The sequence below is a fragment of the Paramisgurnus dabryanus genome, chromosome 15 (genome assembly GCF_030506205.2).
Source record: "Paramisgurnus dabryanus chromosome 15, PD_genome_1.1, whole genome shotgun sequence".
In the NCBI taxonomy this organism is placed as follows: Eukaryota; Metazoa; Chordata; class Actinopteri; order Cypriniformes; family Cobitidae; genus Paramisgurnus; species Paramisgurnus dabryanus.
In genome coordinates, this window is record NC_133351.1 from 25,696,557 (window position 1) to 25,719,316 (window position 22,760).

At 39.8% G+C, this 22,760-nt stretch overlaps 1 protein-coding gene across 1 annotated transcript; it reads right to left on the reverse strand.

Annotated features, from left to right (window-relative positions):
* cfap65 (cilia and flagella associated protein 65) lies at positions 1–22,760 on the reverse strand. The gene is given in 33 exon segments (XM_065293388.2): positions 1–161; positions 766–884; positions 997–1,131; positions 2,061–2,360; positions 2,466–2,591; positions 2,764–2,984; positions 3,146–3,190; positions 3,282–3,419; positions 3,511–3,627; positions 3,855–3,989; positions 4,069–4,218; positions 4,323–4,514; positions 4,598–4,708; positions 4,825–4,891; positions 5,608–5,784; positions 6,082–6,210; positions 6,362–6,575; positions 7,351–7,479; positions 7,578–7,743; positions 8,455–8,601; positions 9,544–9,768; positions 10,035–10,274; positions 10,372–10,509; positions 10,600–10,983; positions 12,181–12,378; positions 12,478–12,746; positions 19,692–19,914; positions 19,996–20,120; positions 20,281–20,480; positions 20,743–20,909; positions 21,251–21,353; positions 21,461–21,630; positions 22,686–22,760. Coding segments are annotated over 33 exon segments (5,496 nt in total).

The window sequence follows — 22,760 nt, forward strand, 5'->3', positions numbered from 1 at the left end:
CTATTTTTCTTCTGTCTGTGAGGAGCTGAATGGGGGCGGATCATCTTTCATAGACAGACCCTGAGATGATGTAAGCTTTAGAGAGTTGGACTTTGTCTTTTCTTTGGTCATGGATGAACATTTCCAGCAACTGCTAGAGGGACGTGACAACAAAGCCAGCACTGTCACACACACAGAGAGAGAGAGACACACACATATACACACATAATCAGAACAACGTGTTGCTGCTGGCCTTTGACAATGCAAGAGCCAAGCTTGGAGAAGATTTATAATAAAGCCGCCCCCCTCACCCCTCCTGCGCTCGCAGCTTTCTCAATCTCTCTGCTCCACATCTGTTTCTGGCCCCTCTGCGTTGGCCCAGGAGAGACCAATATATAGGTCAATGTTCGCAGCTGAATATATGATCACACTTACTTAGTATCTGATAGGACATTCAACAGAAATGCATTGCATCATGTGCACCATCATGCGGGATTATAAAACACACTGTCAATCATCATCATAGATATCTTCTAGTCATCTGAAGTGTTAAGGGAGCTCATACTGGAACTGGAAAGGTATTTTTATGAAATGGGTTAGTCTGACCTCTGCTGGTGGATTTCATGAAGTACATAACATACCAGAAGAGGGGAAATTTAAAGGGACCCTTGCATGTAAAGGGACCCGCGAGTATGTAGATAAATAATGGCTCATTCTTAGTTGTGATTTAGAAAAAAGTTTAATGTTAAACAGTGATACTGAGTATTAAATGAAGCTCATTGCTACTGTGGTTTGAGAGTACGGCCAGAGGTGCAATGTTGGGGCTGGTCAAAAGTTGGTGCCATTACTCCCTGTTCCTCTTATATTCAGCACTGGACTCTCTGTTGGGGCCAAGGCTGTTTCTCCTACACATAAAATAGAAAACAGAACTAGTATTAACTTATATCTCTTTAACTATCAGAAGGATAGATGGTAAATGGGATAATGGGATTTATGTACATAAAATATAAATGGCACCTAGAAGAGGAAGGTGGAAGAGCAATGATTCGGGGTCGCGCTGTCAGCACCAGCTCACCCAAGAAAGCCTCCATCATTAGATTCTGTAAAGTGTTGAGCAAAACATCTTCCACCAGGTCACAAAACTCAGGCAGCCTACAGAAAAAAACAAAAACAAAGGGAGAACAAGATTACAAAATGAAAAACATTTTTTACTGGTCTTCGCGAGCCCTGCCCCAAACTCAAATTTTTTTGTCACCCAGCCACAGTGTTTTTTTTTACTTGAAGAATTAAACCTATGAATGGCTTTTATATAGTTGTCTCTTAAGCTGAGACATGTAAAATAGGTCATCAAAGGCTGGATTTACACTGCAAATGTTTATGCCCAATTTCGATTTGTTGCCTGTATCTGATTTTATTGACGACCCGCTTGCATCTTCTTTTAAAAGTGATTTATATTCGATATCTGCATTTACACTTAACACTTTAAAGTAGACATACTGACCCAGAACAGCTTAGACCACAGAGGAAGTAAAATGACGCGATATGCAATGGACATAGACAAAATGATAACAACATAAACAAACAGCTTTCGTGGAACAAACGTAACTTCTGGTAAACTTCGCAAAGAATCAACAACAACAGATTCCTTTTAGAGTAGTTAATTTCTGATAACATGTAAAATAAACATCAAGTAGATTACCATAGTTCATATATCATAGCTACAGCATATCTAAAAAACGACACTGACGTTACTGTGTAAAATGTGTACTTTATAATAGGGTTGTGCAGATAGACAATACTATCGTGTATTGACGATCATCAGACATATGGCCGATAGCTGGCTTTCATTATGATGGTTGGAGATAATTATTATTATTAGCATCATAGTTTCACATTAACATTCGCTTTATGTGCTTTTCCTTGCATGAGAGGGTTCGTGGACTTCACTTTGCCCAAAATAGCTTGGTACGTGCGTGGATTCCTTCTCGTGCGCACCTGAACTTGAAATATTCATGAGCCTGTTATACCCAATAACGCATAAAAAGACTATTTGTTTAAAAAGGCTCTTTAATCCAGTGTACCTGCGAATGGACTCCTGCACTTTCATCCTTAACTCTTCTTCAAACTCCTGCAGAAAATCCTGCTGGTCACATTCACTTTTCTCCATTGTGTCTGCAGTGCTGGGAATTCCTGTATTAGTGTCTGCTACAATAGCACTGGACACATCAGACATTTTTCCAGGGTCCTGGCGGCCTGCAGCAGAGGTGGGTGATGTTTGTGCGGTGAGAGCAGGTGCAGGCCGCAGCTGTGTGAAGTATGGCACCTGCTCAGTATCGCCCTCTACCAGAGCCTCCTGGAACTGAGGATCATCTAGAAGACTTCTGCAGAAGCCGCCAAATCACCAATGAGTTCCCATTAAGACTTTTTGGGAAAACACATTTTCATTTAATAAAAAAGAAGAGATGTATAATAAGATGGCAAGATACCGAAGTGCAGAGGTGAGTACATGTGTGATGATGTCTATCTCAGGACCATGGATGAGAGGGGGCAGGTCTGCAGGACAATGGAAGCACTGATCATTAGTGGATTGGGAATGCTTTGGGTCCCTTGACCTAAATAAGTTTTCATAAGAAATATAAGAAAAGAGAAATATTACGTTAATGTGTGATTGACTTAAAATTAACAACTATTGATAAATAATAGCATCAGTTTATTTTAAACTAAAATCAAAATTTTTCAGTCTAGATTTTTTCATGTGCTTCTCCGGTTAGGACACCACTGTACCTCTGAATGTAATGTGTATTGAACTGAGTTGGGAAATGTGCCTGATACTCCATTAGGGTGTGTGAGCGGGCAGAAACTCCAAGGTGGAGTAATGTAGGACGGGGCGGCTCAGGACATCTCTTCCTTTGCAGGCCTGTCTGCTGCTGGGCTCGTCTTTCAGCCCGACTGGGTCTCGAGGAGGGACCCACCACTTCATCACTGTTGCAGATGGGTGGAAGAGTCTGCCACATGGAAAATGAATATTAATATTTAATTTACTATCAGATTGTACCAAAAAATAAATAAGCATTGCTTTAGCTGACTGGAACCTTAAGCCACACTTATGATGACGCATTTATATATAAGACTTATTTAAAATCGTCTCTTTCTTTTTGTTGCTTACTTTGTATTTTTTGGTACCTGTTTTCTGTTCAAACACTGTGCTTTCCTAATTCAAGAGAGGTCAATAAAAAAAGTTTAATAACAGTTGATGGGACGTGAAATGGTATTGAGTGAACCACTTAAACGTGATGTCTGACCGGAGTGAATTTATTCAGTTGATTTGCCTGTATCAGATCTCTCTCAGTAAGAGTAAACTCATATTTCTGTCTCTCTGTTTCTTCCTCCCACTGTTGAAGATCTTTGTGATACCGTGTTAGCTTCTCTTCAAGAGTTATCTGTCAAAGAGAGCACCAAACATTCAGATATAAAGTCCCAAACAATAGTGTTATATATGTGCATGAGTGTGTATAAGATCACATTGGTCACCTCACAGATGAGGTCTTGCTGGTAAAAAGTGGGGGTGCCTGAAGTCTGTATTGTAAGTATGCTGAGAACGCTTTCCCCTGGTGCGAGACGACCGCTCTCAGGACTTATGTTTATAGTCTACAGTCAATGAGGTTACATGTAGTCAATAGTTCATATATATATTTGTTCAATTATAAAGTACATTGTTTAAGTTGAGGTAAGAACATAGTAAAATATTGAAAAATGGTTGGGTTTTCCTTTAAACAAAAAAAAAAACAGCTATAGTTATTGAATGTCATGCCAGTATTAAATATAGTAAATAATGACTTTAATTTTAGGTGAAGTAATCCTTTAAATGTACTTACCTGTTGGCAGTCTACAATCCATTTATACAAGACTTGGTCTGTATGTGAGACATTGGTCAAAAATAAGATGCGGGTACCTCGAGAGCACACCGTGATATCACCGAAACACACCCTCTCTTCTGACAGGAACACCACCTACACACACATACAGCATTTCTATTTTCTGTTGAAGACTTCTTGTGTGTATCTTGTATCATCAATTGTCTTTTCGTACCTGTCCGGGTATTGGAATTTTTTGCGTGCAAGGTACAGTTATACATCCATCTTTCACCTGAAGGGGTTTCGGGTTTCTTTCATCAAAGCCGTGACCCTCAAAGGTAACAAACATGCTGTCTCCCTCCACCACATGAATTGGAATGTCTACCTGTAAATTTACAAGACCCACATTTACCAGCCTGGACCAAAATGGAGGCTTGTCTTTTCAGCAGGAAAAGAATCATTTTAAGAGTATGTTATGGTGAAACTAACACTGTATGTTTTAGCCTCCAGTGGTGAGAAGATCCACTCCACCAGAGCTGTGTGTCCTGGCTCTAGCTCTCCATTAGGGTTCAGACACTGTAAGACTGGATGACTGAAGTTCTCCTCCATCAGTTGCTCCAGTGGAGTGGTGTCAATGTGGTATCTCAGAGGAAGAGCACCTGCATTATACAGCTCATACACCTGTACAGATTAAACATGCATATGTGTCATTAAGCATCTTTAGGTAGTGTAGTCACAATTTAAAGTGTCAAAGTTACACTGACCTGTTTAGGGGGACTGAATCCTCCAATGGCCACAGGGGCAAATGTGTGCCTGTTGGAAGGAAGATGAATGTACCGTTGATCTCTTTCCACGGTTACTCCTGTAAAATTCAGCTGAAGAACAGTGGAAAACCATGCATATTTATTTTTTTATAAATTTTTTAGCATATTTGTATGTTTTTAGAAATTGATGGATGTGCTGCAAAAAATAAAAAAATTATTTGACTCACCAGTATCTCTCTTCCATGTGAAAGTTTTAGCAGGATAGGAAGACGGTTTGTTCCTACAAAGTCATGTCTGGAAGAAAATCAAACTTTTGTTAACATAAAATAATGTGGAGGTTCTTAACTCAGCCCTCGAGATCCATTTTCCTGCAGAGTTTAGCTCCAACCCTGATCAAACCCACCTGGACGAGGTAATCAAGGTATACTAGAAAGTTCAGAAATAATAGCCTGCATCACAATTCGCCTACTATGCCCTATGCCTTAAAACTATGTACAGTTTTTGTTATGGGAAAGTGTGGACATTTGAGTAAATTTATAGAGATGGTACATACTACATCTAATTTTGACTACTATTAAGTACCGATAGTATTTGAATTGGAATGCAGAGAAAAAAGTTACAGGTAGGTGAGTTTGAACAGGGTTGGAGCTATACTCTCCAGGAAAGTGGATCTGGAGAGCCAGAGTTGAGAACCTCTTGAATAGAGCCATGTACACTAGATGTCGAATTGGCTATGGCAGTTCATTGGAACGAATGCGGGAGCCCTGCATCAGCTTCATTGTAGGCAAAGGTGTAATAGAAATAAAATCACCATAAATCGTCATAAATGCGATTTTCTAGGTTCCAGTGGTCAGACATGTATTGAGTCCAGAGAAAATGTAAAGTTTTGATATTAAGAAAATCGACTTTCTCTAAAAATAATACATGGCGGTTTTGACGCATGCTTAGAACCCCAAGGCGACATCTGGTGTATCTATCGAATATAGCGACTTCTGTGCTTTTTGCCTGACCTGTATGTGAACTGCACTGCCCTCTGGTGGCTGGGCTGGAGTTTACCAGAGCGTGGAGAGATGGAGAAGAGTCTGTGTTCTTGAACCATCATCAGATGGTGCTCAGAAGGGTTGAATTCTCCACTCTCAGCCCAGTGTTCAAGCTCAATCTGTTGGTCCTCGGGAAACAAAAATGACCTGAAAGACAGTTTTAACTATTTTATCATATTCATGATAACAAGGGGACATCACAAGGGGAGTCAAATTTCAATGACCTATTTTTCACATGCTTGACGAGATTGGTTTACCAAAACTAAGTTACTGGGTGGTTGATCTTTTTCACATTTTCTAGGATGATAGAAGCACTGGGGTCCCAATAATAGCACTAAAACATGGAAAAACTCAGATTTTCGTGATATGTCCCCTTTAAGACAATTTATTTTCTAAAAATCCACTGGCGTGAAAAGTTGCCATATTTATGTTAAGATTACTCACCACTCTACAGGAATACTGCCTGTGTTCTTAAACATGATCAAAATACTGGAGGGCTCTGAGCTCAAGGGTGCAGCACTGAAGTTAAAATCCAACACAGCTGAGGTAAAGATGGTAGGGCAGCGTTGAAGACTGTAGGAGGTTTTTATATTCAAAAGACAGCAAGGTTAAGAGAGAGTCTGTTTTAATGACAACAAAGCTACAATTACACAGTCTATGACAGAATATGCTGAAAGTGCAGAAATGAGGGTGTGTGGCTTGTGTTCTGATTGTAAAGTATTACCTGTGTCTAGTGGGCACTCTGAAGGTGAGCTCAGATGGACTGGGATCTCTGCGCAGGTAAGTATTGAGTGTGTCCAGATTGAAGAGTTGCCACAGCTGAAATTTGCTCAGTCTCTCCACACTGCCACAGCTCCGGACGTCTGTCACCTCTAGCGTGGGAAACACACATTCTGCCTGGATCTGACACACTGCGTACGGCTCTTCCCAAACAGATCCTGACCATTACACAACAAGATGGATAGAGAAAAAAAGAACAGAAAAAAATACATTTTTATATTGTAGCATAAGGAAGGACACATACTGATTAAAAAAATATGATTTTATGACAGAGCTTACATTGCAAAAAATGACTTTCTTATTCTTACTTCGTATTTTTGTCTTTTTTTCAGTAAAAATATTTAAATATTCTTAAATCAAGATGTATTTTCTTGATGAGCAAAATGACCTAAGAAAATAAGTTAAGTTTTTAGAAAAAACCATCAAATTTAAGTAAATGTGTGCTTAAAACAACCAAATAAAAACCTCTGCCAATGCGGTAAGAAGACTTTTTCTTGATATGTTATTGAACTAAGTGTTTCAGAAAGAAGTTGCAGATTTGTTTTTTGCTTGTTTTAAGCACAAATTCACTTAAATGTTATGTTTTTTGTCTAAAAACTACACATAATATCAGGTTATTTTCTTCATCAAGAAAATGCATCTTAATTTGAGAATTTGTAGATATTTGTACTAAAAACAAGACAAAAATACTAAGTATTTTTTTGCAGTGTAGAACTGTTGTGATAGATTTGTTAAAGAGCAAGTATTATCTGATTCACGATTTTACATTTCCTTTGGTCACCTCTAAATTGATCTGCTTAGACTAGCACAAATTTTCATACTCATCCAGGCTGGATTAATCTGGTTTCGTGCATGTGGACCAACATAACTTTGTATATCACTATAAAAACTTGGTTCAGAAACAACAATCTTTTTAAAACTTTTATTCACTACCAGATGCATTGAGGATGTAGTAACTGACGGTCCAACAGTAATGGGCCCTGCGAGCCGGTCTCACTGTGCAGTGGACCTGTAACCTGCAGTGAGCAGGTATGACTCCCTTTACGTTCTCCATCTCTAGAACTGAAAACATCAGGGTCAAGGATGAATGAACGATGAGTCGTCAATGAAACTATTTCCACCAGCAAAATCAGAGTATACATTTTTTATCTGTCTCTTACCCAAAGGATCTTGAGTCATGTCTTCAGGAAAGTCTGTAACTGTGACACTCTGCTGAGCAGTCAGATAGTAACTGAAGGCACAGGAGCTGTCATTCAGTAGAGGAACATCAAATGACTTACAGCTTCCGAAAAGCACCTCGCCCAGATCTATAACAGGATGTTCGGCCTGGGATAAATCATTTTAGAACATTAAGATATATCACACAGACATATCACAAAGCTGTCGAGTTGGTGCAGAACACAATACAATAAAAGAGCAAATGTCCTTTTTGGCACTAAATCTTATATAAGTGCGGTGGGCGTCTGAGAGGTAGGACTGAAAGTCTGAAATTTTTTATGTATAAAAATTGAAACAATAAATAATGAAAAGTAAATGTATTGAGGATTTAGTGAAATGAATGGCAATCCATGACATTATTGATGCAAGTCGCTATGAACAAAATGAATAAATGTAAACCCTGCTTCAATAGGCTTTATGCCCTGCTGCACTACTTGTTTCCTGTCTGCCATTATTGGACAAACTGATTAATCCAGGTGTGTCTGATTATTGTTGTTGTGACTACTGAGGTCAGGCACACCTGGATTAATCAGTTTGTCCAATAATGGCAGACATGAAACAAGGAGCTGGCTGAATTTCAGGAAGTAGTGCAGCTGGGCATAAAGCCTATTAGATGCTGGATCATCAATAAAATGGATCATATTCTAACTCTTACGCTCCTATATAATGTATATAGGAAATTTACCTGGCAAAGGACTGAGAAGAAGAAGAAGCATTTTTTATCTCATACACTTTTTGTTGTCTATTGTTTGCATACTTGTAACCTGATCAATGAGATTACAAATCTGCTGTAGTGGTTACATTATTGAAATAACACACCTGTAGAGAGCCTTTGGAAGCCAATCCAACTGCTTTCATTGTAAGGCGGGACTTCTTACACTCTGGTGTTTGGAGAGGCCAGAACATAAGACTAGGTTTCATGTAGTACATTGTCTCCTCCTTAGGAGCAAAGGACCATTTCAATTCCTAAAACAAACAAACTCTTTCATTAATATGTCTTAAACCATTGAGCCACAAAACACGTACCCCTAAAATCTAGTATGTTGAAAAAAGTATCCATAAAGTTCCTGGATCGTCTACTGTTTTAGGTGCAAATTCAAAGTGTAGACACAAGTATAGACAATAAAATGGCTGATATTACCCACAACTCACCGCGTTTAGTTGTGCAACACAGAATTTATAAATTAAATAAACAATGCATCACTGTATCAATAATTACATGACAAAAAATAAATGAAGAAATGCTTGAATGCAAAGATGAGTTGTATTTTGATGTTTGAATTTCTTAAGGATCACGGCGTCATCCAGGCAATAGTCGTTACTTTTGTTTTGTTTTAGAATGTCCCAGTGGGTGCATACTCTTTCGTTCTGCACTCAAAAGTTTATACTTTTCCAACACAGTACATACTATTAGGGCATAGTATAAGTAGGCGAATTGGGACGCAGCTCCAGTCTTAAGTATCAAGGAACCATGAGAGGCCATATGACTGACAAGTAAAGTAACCAATCATGTTTTGCTTTGTGCGTGTCATGTTTAGGGGTGAGGAAATGTCTCCACAATAACAGACTGTTGTGCTACCAGTAAATCTTCATCTCTGAAGATTGTAACAACAATGGCAAACACATTAAAATATCTCTTTTAGATTCCACTAATTGCATCAAGCTAAACTTTTTATGCCTTGAACTTTGCATACTTTCGACTTTGTGTTGTTTTCAGGCGGACCATTAAAGAAAGCGACACACACACCTCCCGGAACCCTTTATATTTCAACCAATCAGAGGACGATTTCGAAGCTGCTAATGTTTCCAGCTGAGTGTGCCGTATGCATCAGATGTTCAGCCAACAGTCCGTGGGCATGACATCTGAGGCTGAGACTACAAAACACTACACAAACGCTGTGGCCTCACTTTAGATTCATTGGGCTGAAGCATCCCTGTTCCAGGCAGTACAGACAAAACTCTTCGGTCCGATCCACAGAGCCTCCACAGGAACTCCACCGGCACCCTGCTCAAGTTCTTCACCCACAGCGTTCGCTCAGAGCAGGAGCCCACCGCTGTAGGCTTAAAGGACAGACTTCCACCCCCCTCCATGGTCATGGAAAGTTTCTCTGCAACAGCAACAACATTCAGCACCTACGGTACAAAAATATTAATTTTTATGAATACTCTAAGATGGTCCAGGAAACGTCATTCTCCCAAATTCTCGAAAATGTTACTTAATGTCTTAAAGGAATAGTTCACCAAACTATGAAAATGGTTAATGTTTGAACTCATAGCTTTGCCATGTTGACCCCCCAAAAAGAAAGTAACATGACAAAATAAAACTAAAGAAAGGATGTCATTTGCATCTGGGATGGTATGAGGGTAAGTAAATGATGAGACATGCAGATTGTATTAACCTGTTTGTGTTTAGGGCTGGCATTTAGCTGTAATGTCAAAGGCATACTGGCAGGGTGATCCTGAGATGGAGTAGCTCTAAATGTGAGAATCTGGTGTTGACCAGGTGGCACCAGACCACTAGGTGGCAGCACACACACTGAGGGACACTCTTCTGGGTCTAGTCTGAAAATCAGTGGCAGGTCTCCAGTGTTCTGCAGGAGAATATTGCGGTATGACACCTTATTTAGAGGAGGAAATACCTACACAGGAGACCCAGGAAAATGGTTGATGTTTAAACTTACAGTAAACTTTCATTACAGCATATTATCATAATGACATCAGAATTGTCAAACTCACTATTCCAGAGTGCTGAAGAGAGAAGCTGGGGGTAAAGTGCTCTTTTCCAGGCTGGAATGAGTGACCGCTCACCCTGACTGTAAGGCACCATGGCGGGCACAAAGTCTGATCATTTACATATTTATGGTCCCTCAGAACCTGGAGATAAGATATATTTTTTTTTAAACACAGATGTATTGCATCACTTATACTATTTACTCCGACAAATTCTCCTCTATCGCACGTTACCTTGTAAAAAGCAAAACACTCAAGCTGTTCTGCATGGAAGTTGTTCTGCTGGTTGGGATTATATGTCACCATAAAGGCTGTGGACTTTAGAGGGCCCAGTTCACAGCAGAGAGGAGTGATGGAGAAAGAGGAGTTAGTTCCACGGGTCCACGCCAGACAGATCTTGCCCTTGGTGTGGTTTGTGATGGTAACTGATTTAGATGCCCCGCATTCATAAAAAAGGAGCTCAGGAGGCTCAGCTGTAACATGAAGGTTGCAGAACTTAGATGAGTTGTCTTCAATGTCTAGTTCTGCTTCAGGTGCTGAATTTTTGTGGAAATACTCCTCCAGAGGTTTGCGTGGGGTGAAGAGGGGTGAGGAGTTGTCAGTGTGTTCTGCTGGAATCTAAAGGTGAGATCCACAAGATATATTACACTACATGGCATAAGGTTTGGGCTAACTCTCTTCTTATAAATAGATTTGACTCTTTCAGCTACATCTACTAACAGGTGCAAAAAAATCAACTTTACTACTAAAACAATCTACTACAAAAATGTTAATACAATTGGATGGACCAAAAAAGTGACTTTCAGTGTGAAAGATCTTGACTGGCCCACCAAGCACCCAGACCTAAACATTAAAGGGACACTGCACTTTTTTTTGAAAATATGCTAATTTTCCACCTCAGATAACATTTTGAAAAAACATTTGATTTTACCATTTTGGAATCCATAAAAATGACAAGAAAAGTGCATAGTTGTAAAAGATTACAATAAACTGAAAACAATTAAGAAATGTTTCTGGCACAGGGCACAAAGGAACTAAATCAAGTGGCCATGGACAATTGCTTTTAAATCCAAGAATCTCACAGCTTAGACATTGTGGGATAAGAGTATCTGAGTGTTTAACCTCTTGAATTGTATAATAGTTACCAGGGTTTGGCGGTACCACTTTTAGCATAGCTTAGCATAGTCCATTGAATCTGATTAGACCATTTAGCATTGCACTCAAAAGTAAGCAATGAGTTTCGATATTTTTCCTATTTAAAACTTGAGTGCTCTGTAGTTAGATTGTGTACTAAGACCGACGGAAAATTAAAAGTTGCGATTTTCTAAGCCGATATGGCTAGGAACTATACTCTCATTCTGGGGTAATAATCAAGGACTTTGCTGCCGTAACATGGCTACAGGAGGCGCAATGATAATACGCAGCTCCTGAAAATAGTCCCATTGGTAACTTTCAATAGCAGGGGACTATTTTCTGGCACTGCATAATATCATTGCGCCTCATGCAGCCATGGTACGGCAGCAAAGTCCTTGATATTACGCCGGAATGAGAGAATAGTTCCTAGCCATATTGGCCAAGAAAATCGCAACTTTTAATTTTCCGTCGGTCTGAGCTGGAAAATGTGCATATTTTCAAAAAAAAGTGTAGTGTCCCTTTAATAAATAAGTTTGGGATGAATATAAGTGACCCTGGAAAACAAAACCTTTAGTCTTAAGTTGCACGTGTTTAATTGTATGAATACTTAAAAGCCAAAAAAAAATTAAATTAATGACAGGTAGAAAGAAAATTTTATCAAAAAGACAAACACACACATACCTGCTGCATTAGCAATGCTCCGCTATCATCTACTTTTAATTTCTGTTCTTCCAACATGGCACTCAGTAAGTCTGGAGGGTAAAATGTGAGTCCCCTTAACAGATTTAACCTGTACACAATGAGATGTCTCGGGTATAATATGGCTGGCTTTAGCTGCTCTGAATGACAGGTGCCAATCAAATCCAGAAAAAGTGGCTCCTTTAAAGACAACAGAAATACAACATGACCGACATCTAAAACATCTGACCGACAGAAGACAATTGATGGATGGATAAAAGTATGGATTGAACAACCCACCCGGTGCAGCAGTAAACAGGTCAGAGTCTTGTGATGAGCAATAGGATGGTGTGGTCGAAACTTCACATGCAAGGTGAGTTTGCTGTTGCCTGGCAGGGTGCCGCAAGGTTGGTCAACACTGAACACACTATGGCTGCCAGTGTCCACATCAAACTGGTAATATGCCAACACTGCAGAAGAGTTGATGATTTGTAGCGTGTGATTGACCTCTGTGCCCTCCTCGACACAACCAAAATCCAGCACAGAGGCACTTAGAGACACGATTGGTCCTACAGAACAAGATTATTAAACATGACATTTTTTAACCAATTTGATGATTCATAACATTCATTATCAGTGCCTACATGCCAGCAGGGTGTTTATGATGTAACATCCTCACAGTTTATATATATAAATATGTGCAACATTTGAAAATGTATAACTGTGGGGCTATAAAATCGACTTTAGAGTGGGGGTACATTTGTTAAAAAAGACAATAGACCTGAAGCTACTGGAGCTAGTTTTTCTATTTGTTTTATTTTGGAAGAAATTATAGTGAATTTATCACGGTTTGTGACGTCACGCTGAACAGATCCTGCATCGTTGCTCCGTCGAGTTCATCATCTAAAAGCTTCTTTTTACCATCTTATTCCTATTTATATAATATAACTTATTAGTTTTACATAGGAATACTTTACCGTGACGATTATTGTGCAGTACTATCACGTGAAACTATTTATCACTAATAAACACCCAGTGTTAGCATATAGCCCGCTAGCATCCACATGGTGGAGGCTGAAGCTAGCATTTTCCGATCTAATGGCGGATTCATCTGATATATGCTTTTCTGACCTATCCTCACCTGAGCGGGAAGCTGTGGAGGAGTTGTTTCCCGGTTTTAGCAGATCCAAGGCGAGGTACAGCGCCCACTTCACCCTGCCTTCCGACGTCCACAAGCGAGCAACAAACATGCATTCCACGCGATGCAGCTTCACGGACCGTGAACGACATGAAAGCGATCGGGAAGCTGTGGAGGAACCGCTGCCCGGCCTTCGCAGATTCAGCAAGCCAAACATCACCCTGGCCCCAGACGTTCGCAGGCGACCGAGGCATGTCACAACCGAACACCCCACGCGATGCAGCTCCGGGGACCGCGTTCGGGTAAACGAAGACGCCATCGCCCAGCATGAAAGCGGTAAGACTCCGCTTGTTATTGTAACATGTACTACTTGCCACATGTATAGTTTAGCTTCTGCTGTTAGCATAGAGGGGTTTACATGCACTAAGTGTATTGAAGTATTAAGGTTAACTGAGAAGGTTGCTGAACTAGAATCGCGCATCCGAACGCTAGTTGAGGATAGCAAAACCGCTAATGTTACTGTCGCAAATAATCTATCGAGCGAAAAGACTAATGGCTCGGTTCCGACATCAGATGCTAATATAAATATTACAAATACTGTATCGAGCGCGCATAGTGTTTATCAAAATACACATGGCTCGGTTCCGTCATCAGAGTCAAGTCGGCGGTCAAACTGGGTGACTGTTAGGCGCCATAGTCATATAAGGCGTCCTTCTAAGACCCATAACGTAACGACAATTTCTAACAGATTCGATCCCCTAAGGAGTATACCAGCTGAAACACCTTTTAAAGGTGCCCTGGTCATTGGAGTTTCTATACTCAGGAACACTAACATTGAGGCACCAAACACCATAGTCGACTGTATACCGGGAGCCAGAACGTCTGACATTAGATCCAAACTTAAAGTGCTGGCTAATGCTAAGCGGAAGTTTTCTAAGATTGTTATTCACGCCGGCACGAATGACACTAGGCTCCGCCAGTCGGAAATCACCAAAGATAATATTAAGGAGATGTGTGAAATTGCAAAAACAATGTCAGACAATGTAATATGCTCTGGTCCCCTCCCCGCCTACCGGGGAGATGAAACACATAGGGGTGGTTTCACGGACAGGGATTAGCTTAAGCCAGGACTAGGCCTTAGTTTAATTAGGAAATATAACTAGTTTTAACAAACATGCCTTACTAAAAACATTACTTGTGTGCATTTTGAGGTAAACCAAAGAGCACTGATGTATTTTAAGATATGTCACTGCAAGTTGTTTTCAGTTTGGACAGCTCTAACATTTATTTTAATCTAGGACTAGTCTAATCCCTGTTCGGGAAACCACCCCATAGTAGATTAGTGTCTCTCAATGGATGGATGTCAAAGTGGTGCCCTCAGCATAACGTAGGGTTTATAGACAATTGGAAGCATTTCTGGGGAAGACCATTTCTCCTAACCCGAGATGGCCTTCATCCGTCATCGGAAGGAAGTGCTATACTCACTAAAAAGCTGATCAATAGTCTTAATTCTGATATAGTCTGACTATCCAGGGCCCAGGTCAGGAAACAGACGGATCGGCTTAACCGTCCATCTGTTAGCTGCCGTGATATGTCAAGACCACTTATATCCCAGCACTTCAAGTCAATCTTACCGAAATATCAGCAAATTTCAACTGTATCTGTTCCCCGAACAAATAAATACAGGGCACCGCTTGTTACATCTGGTACAAATCTGATTCAAATAAAATTAGAAAACAATACATTAACAGATGAATCTCGAATGTTAAAATTCGGCCTTCTTAACATTAGATCGCTTACCAATAAAGAACCTATTGTTAATGAAATAATTACAGACCAAAACTTAGATGTACTCTGTTTAGCAGAAACCTGGCTTAAAGCAGACGACTACATTAGTTTAAATGAATCCACCCCACAAGACTATTATTATAAACACGAACCTCGATTAAAGGGGAGAGGGGGTGGTGTAGCTACAATATACAACACAATTTTTAAAGTAAACCAAAAATCTGAGCTAAAATTTAAATCATTTGAAGTAATGTTGTTAAATATGGAAATAACTGATCGTAACCACAAACAGCTTTCTTTTGCTTTAGCGACAATCTATAGACCACCGGGCCACCATGCAGATTTCCTTAATGAAATAGCAGATTTCCTATCTGAGCTTGTAGTCACTGTAGATAAAGCTCTTATTGTTGGTGATTTTAATGTCCATGTGGACAACCCAAAAGACGCGTTAGGACGTGCGTTTATAGATGTTCTAAATTCTCTCAATATTAGACAAAACGTGACAGGGCCAACGCATACTCGTAATCACACATTAGACTTAATTCTGTCACTCGGACTCAATATTAATGACGTCGAAATATCACCTCAGAGTGATGCAGTTTCTGACCATTACCTTGTGTCATACACTGTACTTCTAGATAGGATCACTCAATCTACAACATGCTACCGACTAGCCAGAACAATAATTTCCACCACTAAAGATAGCTTTATTAGCACTCTTCCAGACCTGTCCCAAATGAAACATGTAGCAGATAACAGTGACGATTTAGATATTGAAATAGAAAACCTAAACAATGTCTGTTCTAACACATTGGATGCCGTTGCTCCCATTCGAAAAAAGAGATTCAAAGAAAAACCGCCAGCTCCATGGTATGACCATCACACAGCAGCCCTTAAAAAGGCAGCTAGAAAAATGGAAAGAAATTATAGAAGCACAAAGTTAGAAGTATGGCGCGCAGCATGGAAACAGAGTGTTAAACACTACAGACAGGCTATTAAAACCGCCAGATCTACATATCTTAGCAAGCTTATAAATGAGAATCATAATAACCCTCGTTTCCTCTTTAGCACAGTTGCGAAACTGACTAGAAACAAAGAACAAACAGAAACCAATAGTAAACTTCAACACAATAGTAACGACTTCATGAACTTCTTTTCTAACAAAATTTCGGCTATTAGGGAAAACATCGTAGCTACCCAGGCAGCCACCACTCTACCCATTAGTTCACTTAACACTAGACTACCATACGAACATCTTGATTCATTTAAACCTACTACAATAGATGAGCTCTCTAAACTAGTCACATCATCCAAATCATCGTCCTGTATATTAGACCCCGTTCCCACAAAACTACTTAAAGAAGTATTCCCTGTAGTGTCAACCCCGGTTCTAAACATCTTTAACTCATCGCTAGAAATAGGATACGTTCCAACAGCTTTCAAACTAGCAGTTATTAAACCGCTGATTAAAAAACCACAGCTTGACCAAGGAGAACTTAATAACTTTAGACCAATCTCAAATCTCCCTTTTCTTTCGAAAATATTAGAAAAGGTAGTGGCAAGCCAGTTACGCACATTCTTGACAAATAATAGTACATATGAAAAGTTCCAATCAGGATTCAGGCCCCACCATAGCACAGAGACAGCGTTGCTTAGAGTTACAAATGACCTCCTATTAACATCCGATCGTGGTGAAATCTCAATTCTTATATTACTAGACCTTAGTGCAGCATTTGACACAATAGACCACAGAATCCTACTCAATAGACTAGAAAACTATGTTGGTATCAGTGGTCAGGCGCTAGCCTGGTTAAGGTCATATCTAACCAATCGCTATCACTTTGTTTATGTAAATGAGGAAGAGTCATATCACTCCCTGGTTAAATACGGTGTACCGCAGGGATCAGTTTTAGGTCCTATCCTGTTCTCGTTATACATGTTACCCCTAGGAGACATTATCAGGAAACATAACATAAGTTTTCACTGCTATGCGGATGATACCCAGCTTTACATCTCCTCGCATCCCAGCGAAACACACACGTTTTCTAAGCTAAAAGACTGCATTAGCGATGTTAGTGACTGGATGGCACATAACTTTCTTAAGCTCAACTCCAATAAAACAGAGGTACTTATTATTGAACCAAATCGCTACAAACATAATATGTCAGATTACAAATTGCACATAGATGGCTGTACTGTGGTGCCATCTTCCACGGTTAGGAACTTAGGTGTGATGTTCGACAGCAACTTATCCTTTGATAGTCATATCGCCAACGTCTGCCGCACAGCATTCTTCCATCTTAGAAATATCTCAAAAATACGCCATATACTGTCTACATCTGACGCAGAGAAGCTTATTCATGCTTTTATGACCTCTAGAATAGACTATTGTAACTCGCTACTCGGGGGATGCCATTCAAATCAGATCAACAAGCTTCAGCTAGTTCAAAACGCTTCTGCAAGGGTACTTACTCGATCTAAGAAGTATGACCACATAAGCCCAATTCTGGCATCTTTACACTGGCTACCAGTTAAATATCGCATCCAATTTAAAATATCACTAATAACCTACAAAGCTTTAAATGGCTTAGCACCCTCATATCTTAGAGAATTACTATCAGAATACAATCCATCACGCACACTACGGTCGCAAAATTCTGGCCTATTGATTATCCCTAGACTATCAAAAGTGTCTAAAAGTGGAAGATCCTTTTCCTACTTAGCCCCTAAGCTCTGGAATGATTTACCAACCGATGTCCGAGAATCAGACACAGTCGATCATTTTAAATCTAGACTTAAAACTTTTCTCTTCAACAAAGCATTCGCATAATTTGTCTAGTAAAGGTTCTTAACTCGCAATAGTTATTTTCACGGAACAAAGCACTCACGGTCATAACACAGACCAACCAAATAAATAAATAAAAACCTGTTCTGCATGAACACTTAAAATGAATTGCATTAAATAGTTTGCCACCGTTTGCCACTGAACCTGCATTAACGACGACAGTGGGGCTTCCGGCCTTAGTCAAACGGTTTGGCACGTATGGTCGGGTTGCGATTTTGGTGCTTTCGTGTGTCTTGTGAATAGTATGCCATACAGACCCGTTTGCCACTGAACCTGCATTAACGACGACAGTGGGGCCTCCAGCCTTAGTCAAACGGGTTGGTATGTATGGTCGGGTTGCGTTTTTCGCGCTTTCGTGTGTCTTGTGAATAGTATGCCATACATACCCGTTTGCCACTGAACCTGCATTAACGACGACAGTGGGGCCTCCAGCCTTAGTCAAACGGGTTGGCACGTATGGTCGGGTTGTGATTTTGGCGCTATCGTAAGTCTTATGAATAGTATGCCATACAGACCCGTTTGCCACTGAACCTGCATTAACGACGACAGTGGGGCCTCCAGCCTTAGTCAAACGGGTTGGTTGGTATGTATGGTCGGGTTGCGTTTTTCGCGCTTTCGTGTGTCTTGTGAATAGTATGCCATACAGACCCGTTTGCCACTGAACCTGCATTAACGACGACAGTGGGGCCTCTCAGCCTTAGTCAAACGGGTTGGCACGTATGGTCGGGTTGCGATTTTGGCGCTATCGTAAGTCTTATGAATAGTATGCCATACAGACCCGTTTGCCACTGAACCTGCATTAACGACGACAGTGGGGCTTCCGGCCTTAGTCAAACGGGTTAACACGTATGGTCGGGTTGCGATGTTTTTTGGCGTTTTCTCCTGGTCCTGTAAATGGTATACAATATAGACCCGTTGGCCACTGAACCTGCATTAACGACGACAGTGGGGCTTTAGGCCTTAGTCAAACGGGTCGTCAGGTTTCATTTTCTCTTAAAGATCGGAAGGTGACCCTTATTTACCATATATACCCTCGCATTGGGCCCCCAATTTGCTAAATCCTCAACTGTGGATAACATAATTATGCCGCAATATTTAGTCTGTCTGGAACTAAGCTGAGTTAAACCACATCACTGTGTGACACTTCAATACATATGAATGGCCGCTACGCTAATACGATTTTGTTTTTCTCTCCCTGTCTCGTCCTCGACCCGAGGACGAGACAAACAGACCCAGTCCCGGTAGATGTGAAAGTCGGCACACCTCTGATCTACTGGCTGTCCTTCAACGTTATGCCCAGCTGATACCTGACCAACGATCACCGGCAGAACCGCTTAATCTCCGCTAAATCTCCATTTCCGTTCTCCCAAGGGTTTTTCCCTCCTAGGACTTATTTTTCCTCGGATAAAAGCCCGGGGTTTTTTTTTTTCTCCTAGGGGGTTTTTCACCCCGGGGAGGCAGCCTTTTTGGGCTTTACCTAGCTTCCTCTTCTATACGTTGCTTTAGTAATACGTGCAATTATAATATTGAGTCATAGCCGCAGCAAATTTAACTGCTCATGCTTTCATGTATTTTGTTGTGCTATCTGTCGTTTTCTGTGCTTTTCACTGCTTCTATTTATGTAAAGCTGCTTTGAAACAATTGACTTTTGTGAAAAGCGCTATATAAATAAAATTGAATTGAATTGAATAATATTAAATAATATTAATTATATAATAGTATATAATATATTATATACTATACCTAAGGAAGATCCAGACACTTTAAGCAGATCTTTGCTTACAGCCCCAGGGCAGGTAAGACAGAGATAGTCCACACTTCTGCTGTCCACCGTGAGTGGGGAGAACCAGACAGGGACTTTTAACACTGAAAGTGGCTCAATCCGTCCCTCACGCACATCACAACGGAACACCACATCCATAAGAGCAGGTCGTCTCAACCAGGACAGTCTGAATGTAGTGCTAACCTAACAAAGAAATACGTTGATTGTAAGATCAAAAAAGATACATCTGAATAATAGGTAATTTATGGGTAAAAGAAAACATACAGTGGATGGGTTGTAGATCTCAAAATGCCTTTCAAGAGAATCTCCCACTGCCACACTGTCAAACTCAAGCACCTTACAGCCTTCCTCCTGCTCAGCGGAGATGATCTGAAGATGAGGGTACTTGGCTGTTGAAATAATTTGGTTTAACACTTTTAAAGTCATTTTTCGTTTATTCCATATAAAAAGGGAGACTCCTTACACCTACACTGCTCTATGGTTAGAGCACACATTTTGTTAGGTGCAGAAAACTTCTCATTTAAATGATACATCATATAGTTTACTCACACAGCCCATACAGAAGTACAGTACAGCTGCTTTCCTTATAATCACCGAAAGCACAGCGGGCCTCAGCCTGGTACACAAGAACCTCCTTAGGTTTAAACTGTACTGTAACCTTGCACTCTTCTCCAGGTTTTAATTGTCCAGTTTCAGGGTAGAGCTGGAACGGAGGATCCACAGACCACCTGAATCCTGTCTGTAGCTTACTGAAAGGAAAACATACAGTATGTTATGTTATATTCATTTTTTATTACTATTTCACCCACATTTTACAATAATAGTAAACTCATTAAACCTCATTAACAGAACAACATAACTGTAACTGTAAATCCTAATTAAATCAAAATTTTGTCATTTTATTAACCACTTTCTTGATATCTCACCCTGAGACACTTTTTAAACAGTGTTTAAGGAGTTTACATATGCTGGGCTTTTTTCTGGGTCAATCTAGTAAGTCTTCATGCTTACCTAGTGTTGCGAAAGAGAAAGCTGGTTTGGGAGCTGTGCTGGACAGCACAGGGTGGAAGCTTAACAGTGTCTGGTACTTCCAAAGCATGATGAGGAATCACAGCACGTAGAGACACCTGGAATTTGCCTTCCTTACCCTCAAACTCAATAGTGTCCACGTATTCACACTAGAAGGGGAAGGCAATAGAATGAGAATACATTAAAAAGACATATTAAAGCCACACGTTGTAGTTTTTCGACCTTAAAAGGATTTTTTGCATTCAGCGGTTCTGTCAACAAATTTATGTGAATTGCCCTACCCACAGCGAAGCTATCACAGACATTTGCACTTTTCAACCACATAGGGGAGCCTTGTCTTACATAGTTGCACTTTAATTAATGCAGTAAGTTACAGGTCTTTAAGTCTTGAACAATGAGGTACCTACCTGCTGTGAAATGTATTATATTAAATTATTTTATGGTAGGATTAATGCTATTCCATATTAAATGCAGATGAAGGAAACTTTACCTTCTCAAGGGGACGAAAAGTGACTGGGAGGGAAAAAGATGTTCCTGGGCTCAAAAGAATGGTCTGAGGAAACAGTGTGCTGAAGAACTTGGACACAGGAGGTCTGAAATTGACACAGTCAATATAGTTTGTCAGTACATTCAGGCAGCTAATGTAATTATAAACTTTTAGGCTTTTTGATATCATTGTTTTAAGACATCATTTACTGACCTAAAGCTGAGTTTCTGGAGTTTTCCACGAATGCTTTTAAGATACAGACATTTGGTATACTCTAAACCTGGCTCCCAGTCTTTCCAAACCAGCTCAGCACACGTCTCAACCCCAAAAAAGCAGCTTTGGGGTTTCTTCCGAAGACTCCCTGACCTGAAGCTTGAGCCCCGCTGAAATTAAAGATAAAACAAATCATAATTAACAACAGATAAAACTGCTTATAAATATATATATTTACTTTGTTTTCATTATATCAGTGAACTTGAGTTGGTTGGAATAGATTGTCCCCCTTTGACTGCACCTTGCCAAAATCATGCAACATTTTACACCACCAGATGGCAGTATATGTCAGGAAAGCATATCAGCTGATTGATTACAAAAGCCAAGAAGCCAAAGTAACTTATTAAAAACTACTAACTATAACACAAGAAATAAGATATGATTAAGTAACCAAAAAGAAATGTTCATACAAAACAGATAGTAGTTTGGATTGACATTAAAACTTTGCTAAAACAACAAAGCTGGTTATGGTGGCCTAAGACTTTTGCACAGTACTGTATATCATCATAACACTGTGTGTAAGTCCTAATTGATAGACTACATGCACTGGGGGTCCCTGCTGGCCTGAAAAACATTGAAAACTTCTAATATCTTAATGTTGTTTGTATAATTTGTTGGGTAAACAGGAAACACAATAAAACCACACGTGGATTTTTTTACATAATTAGTATTAATAATGAATATAACTATTTAATTAAATAATTAAATAATAAATGTAGTGGTGGTTTTCCGAACATGGATTATCCTAAACCAGGACTAGGCCTTAGTTTTATTAAATATTATATTATATAAATATTTTAAATATAAGTCGTTTTAACAAACATGTCTTACTAAAAACATAACTTTTGTGCATTTTGAGGCAAAACAAAGAGCACTGATGTATTTAAAGATATGTCAGTGCAAGTTGTTTTCAGTTTGGACAGCTTTTACATTTATTTTAGTCTAGGACTGAAATAAAGTCTAATTCCTGTCCGGAAAACTGCCTCGTAGAGTTTACTCAAAGGGTTAAACCTTATCTGTCTTATTAAAGTAAAGTAGGTTATAGCAGGTGTAGCATATATTCACTGGAGTAAAATGTAAAAACAGCACCCATCTGTCCTATATACTGATAAATAGTGTTAATAATTTTTTTTGTCTATTTTCAATAGCACCCTACACTTCTTACCTTTCTGTGTGGGCTATTTGTGATTCCAAAGGAAACGCGAGAGTTCAGAGGATTCACTGGATAATCGGTCAACAT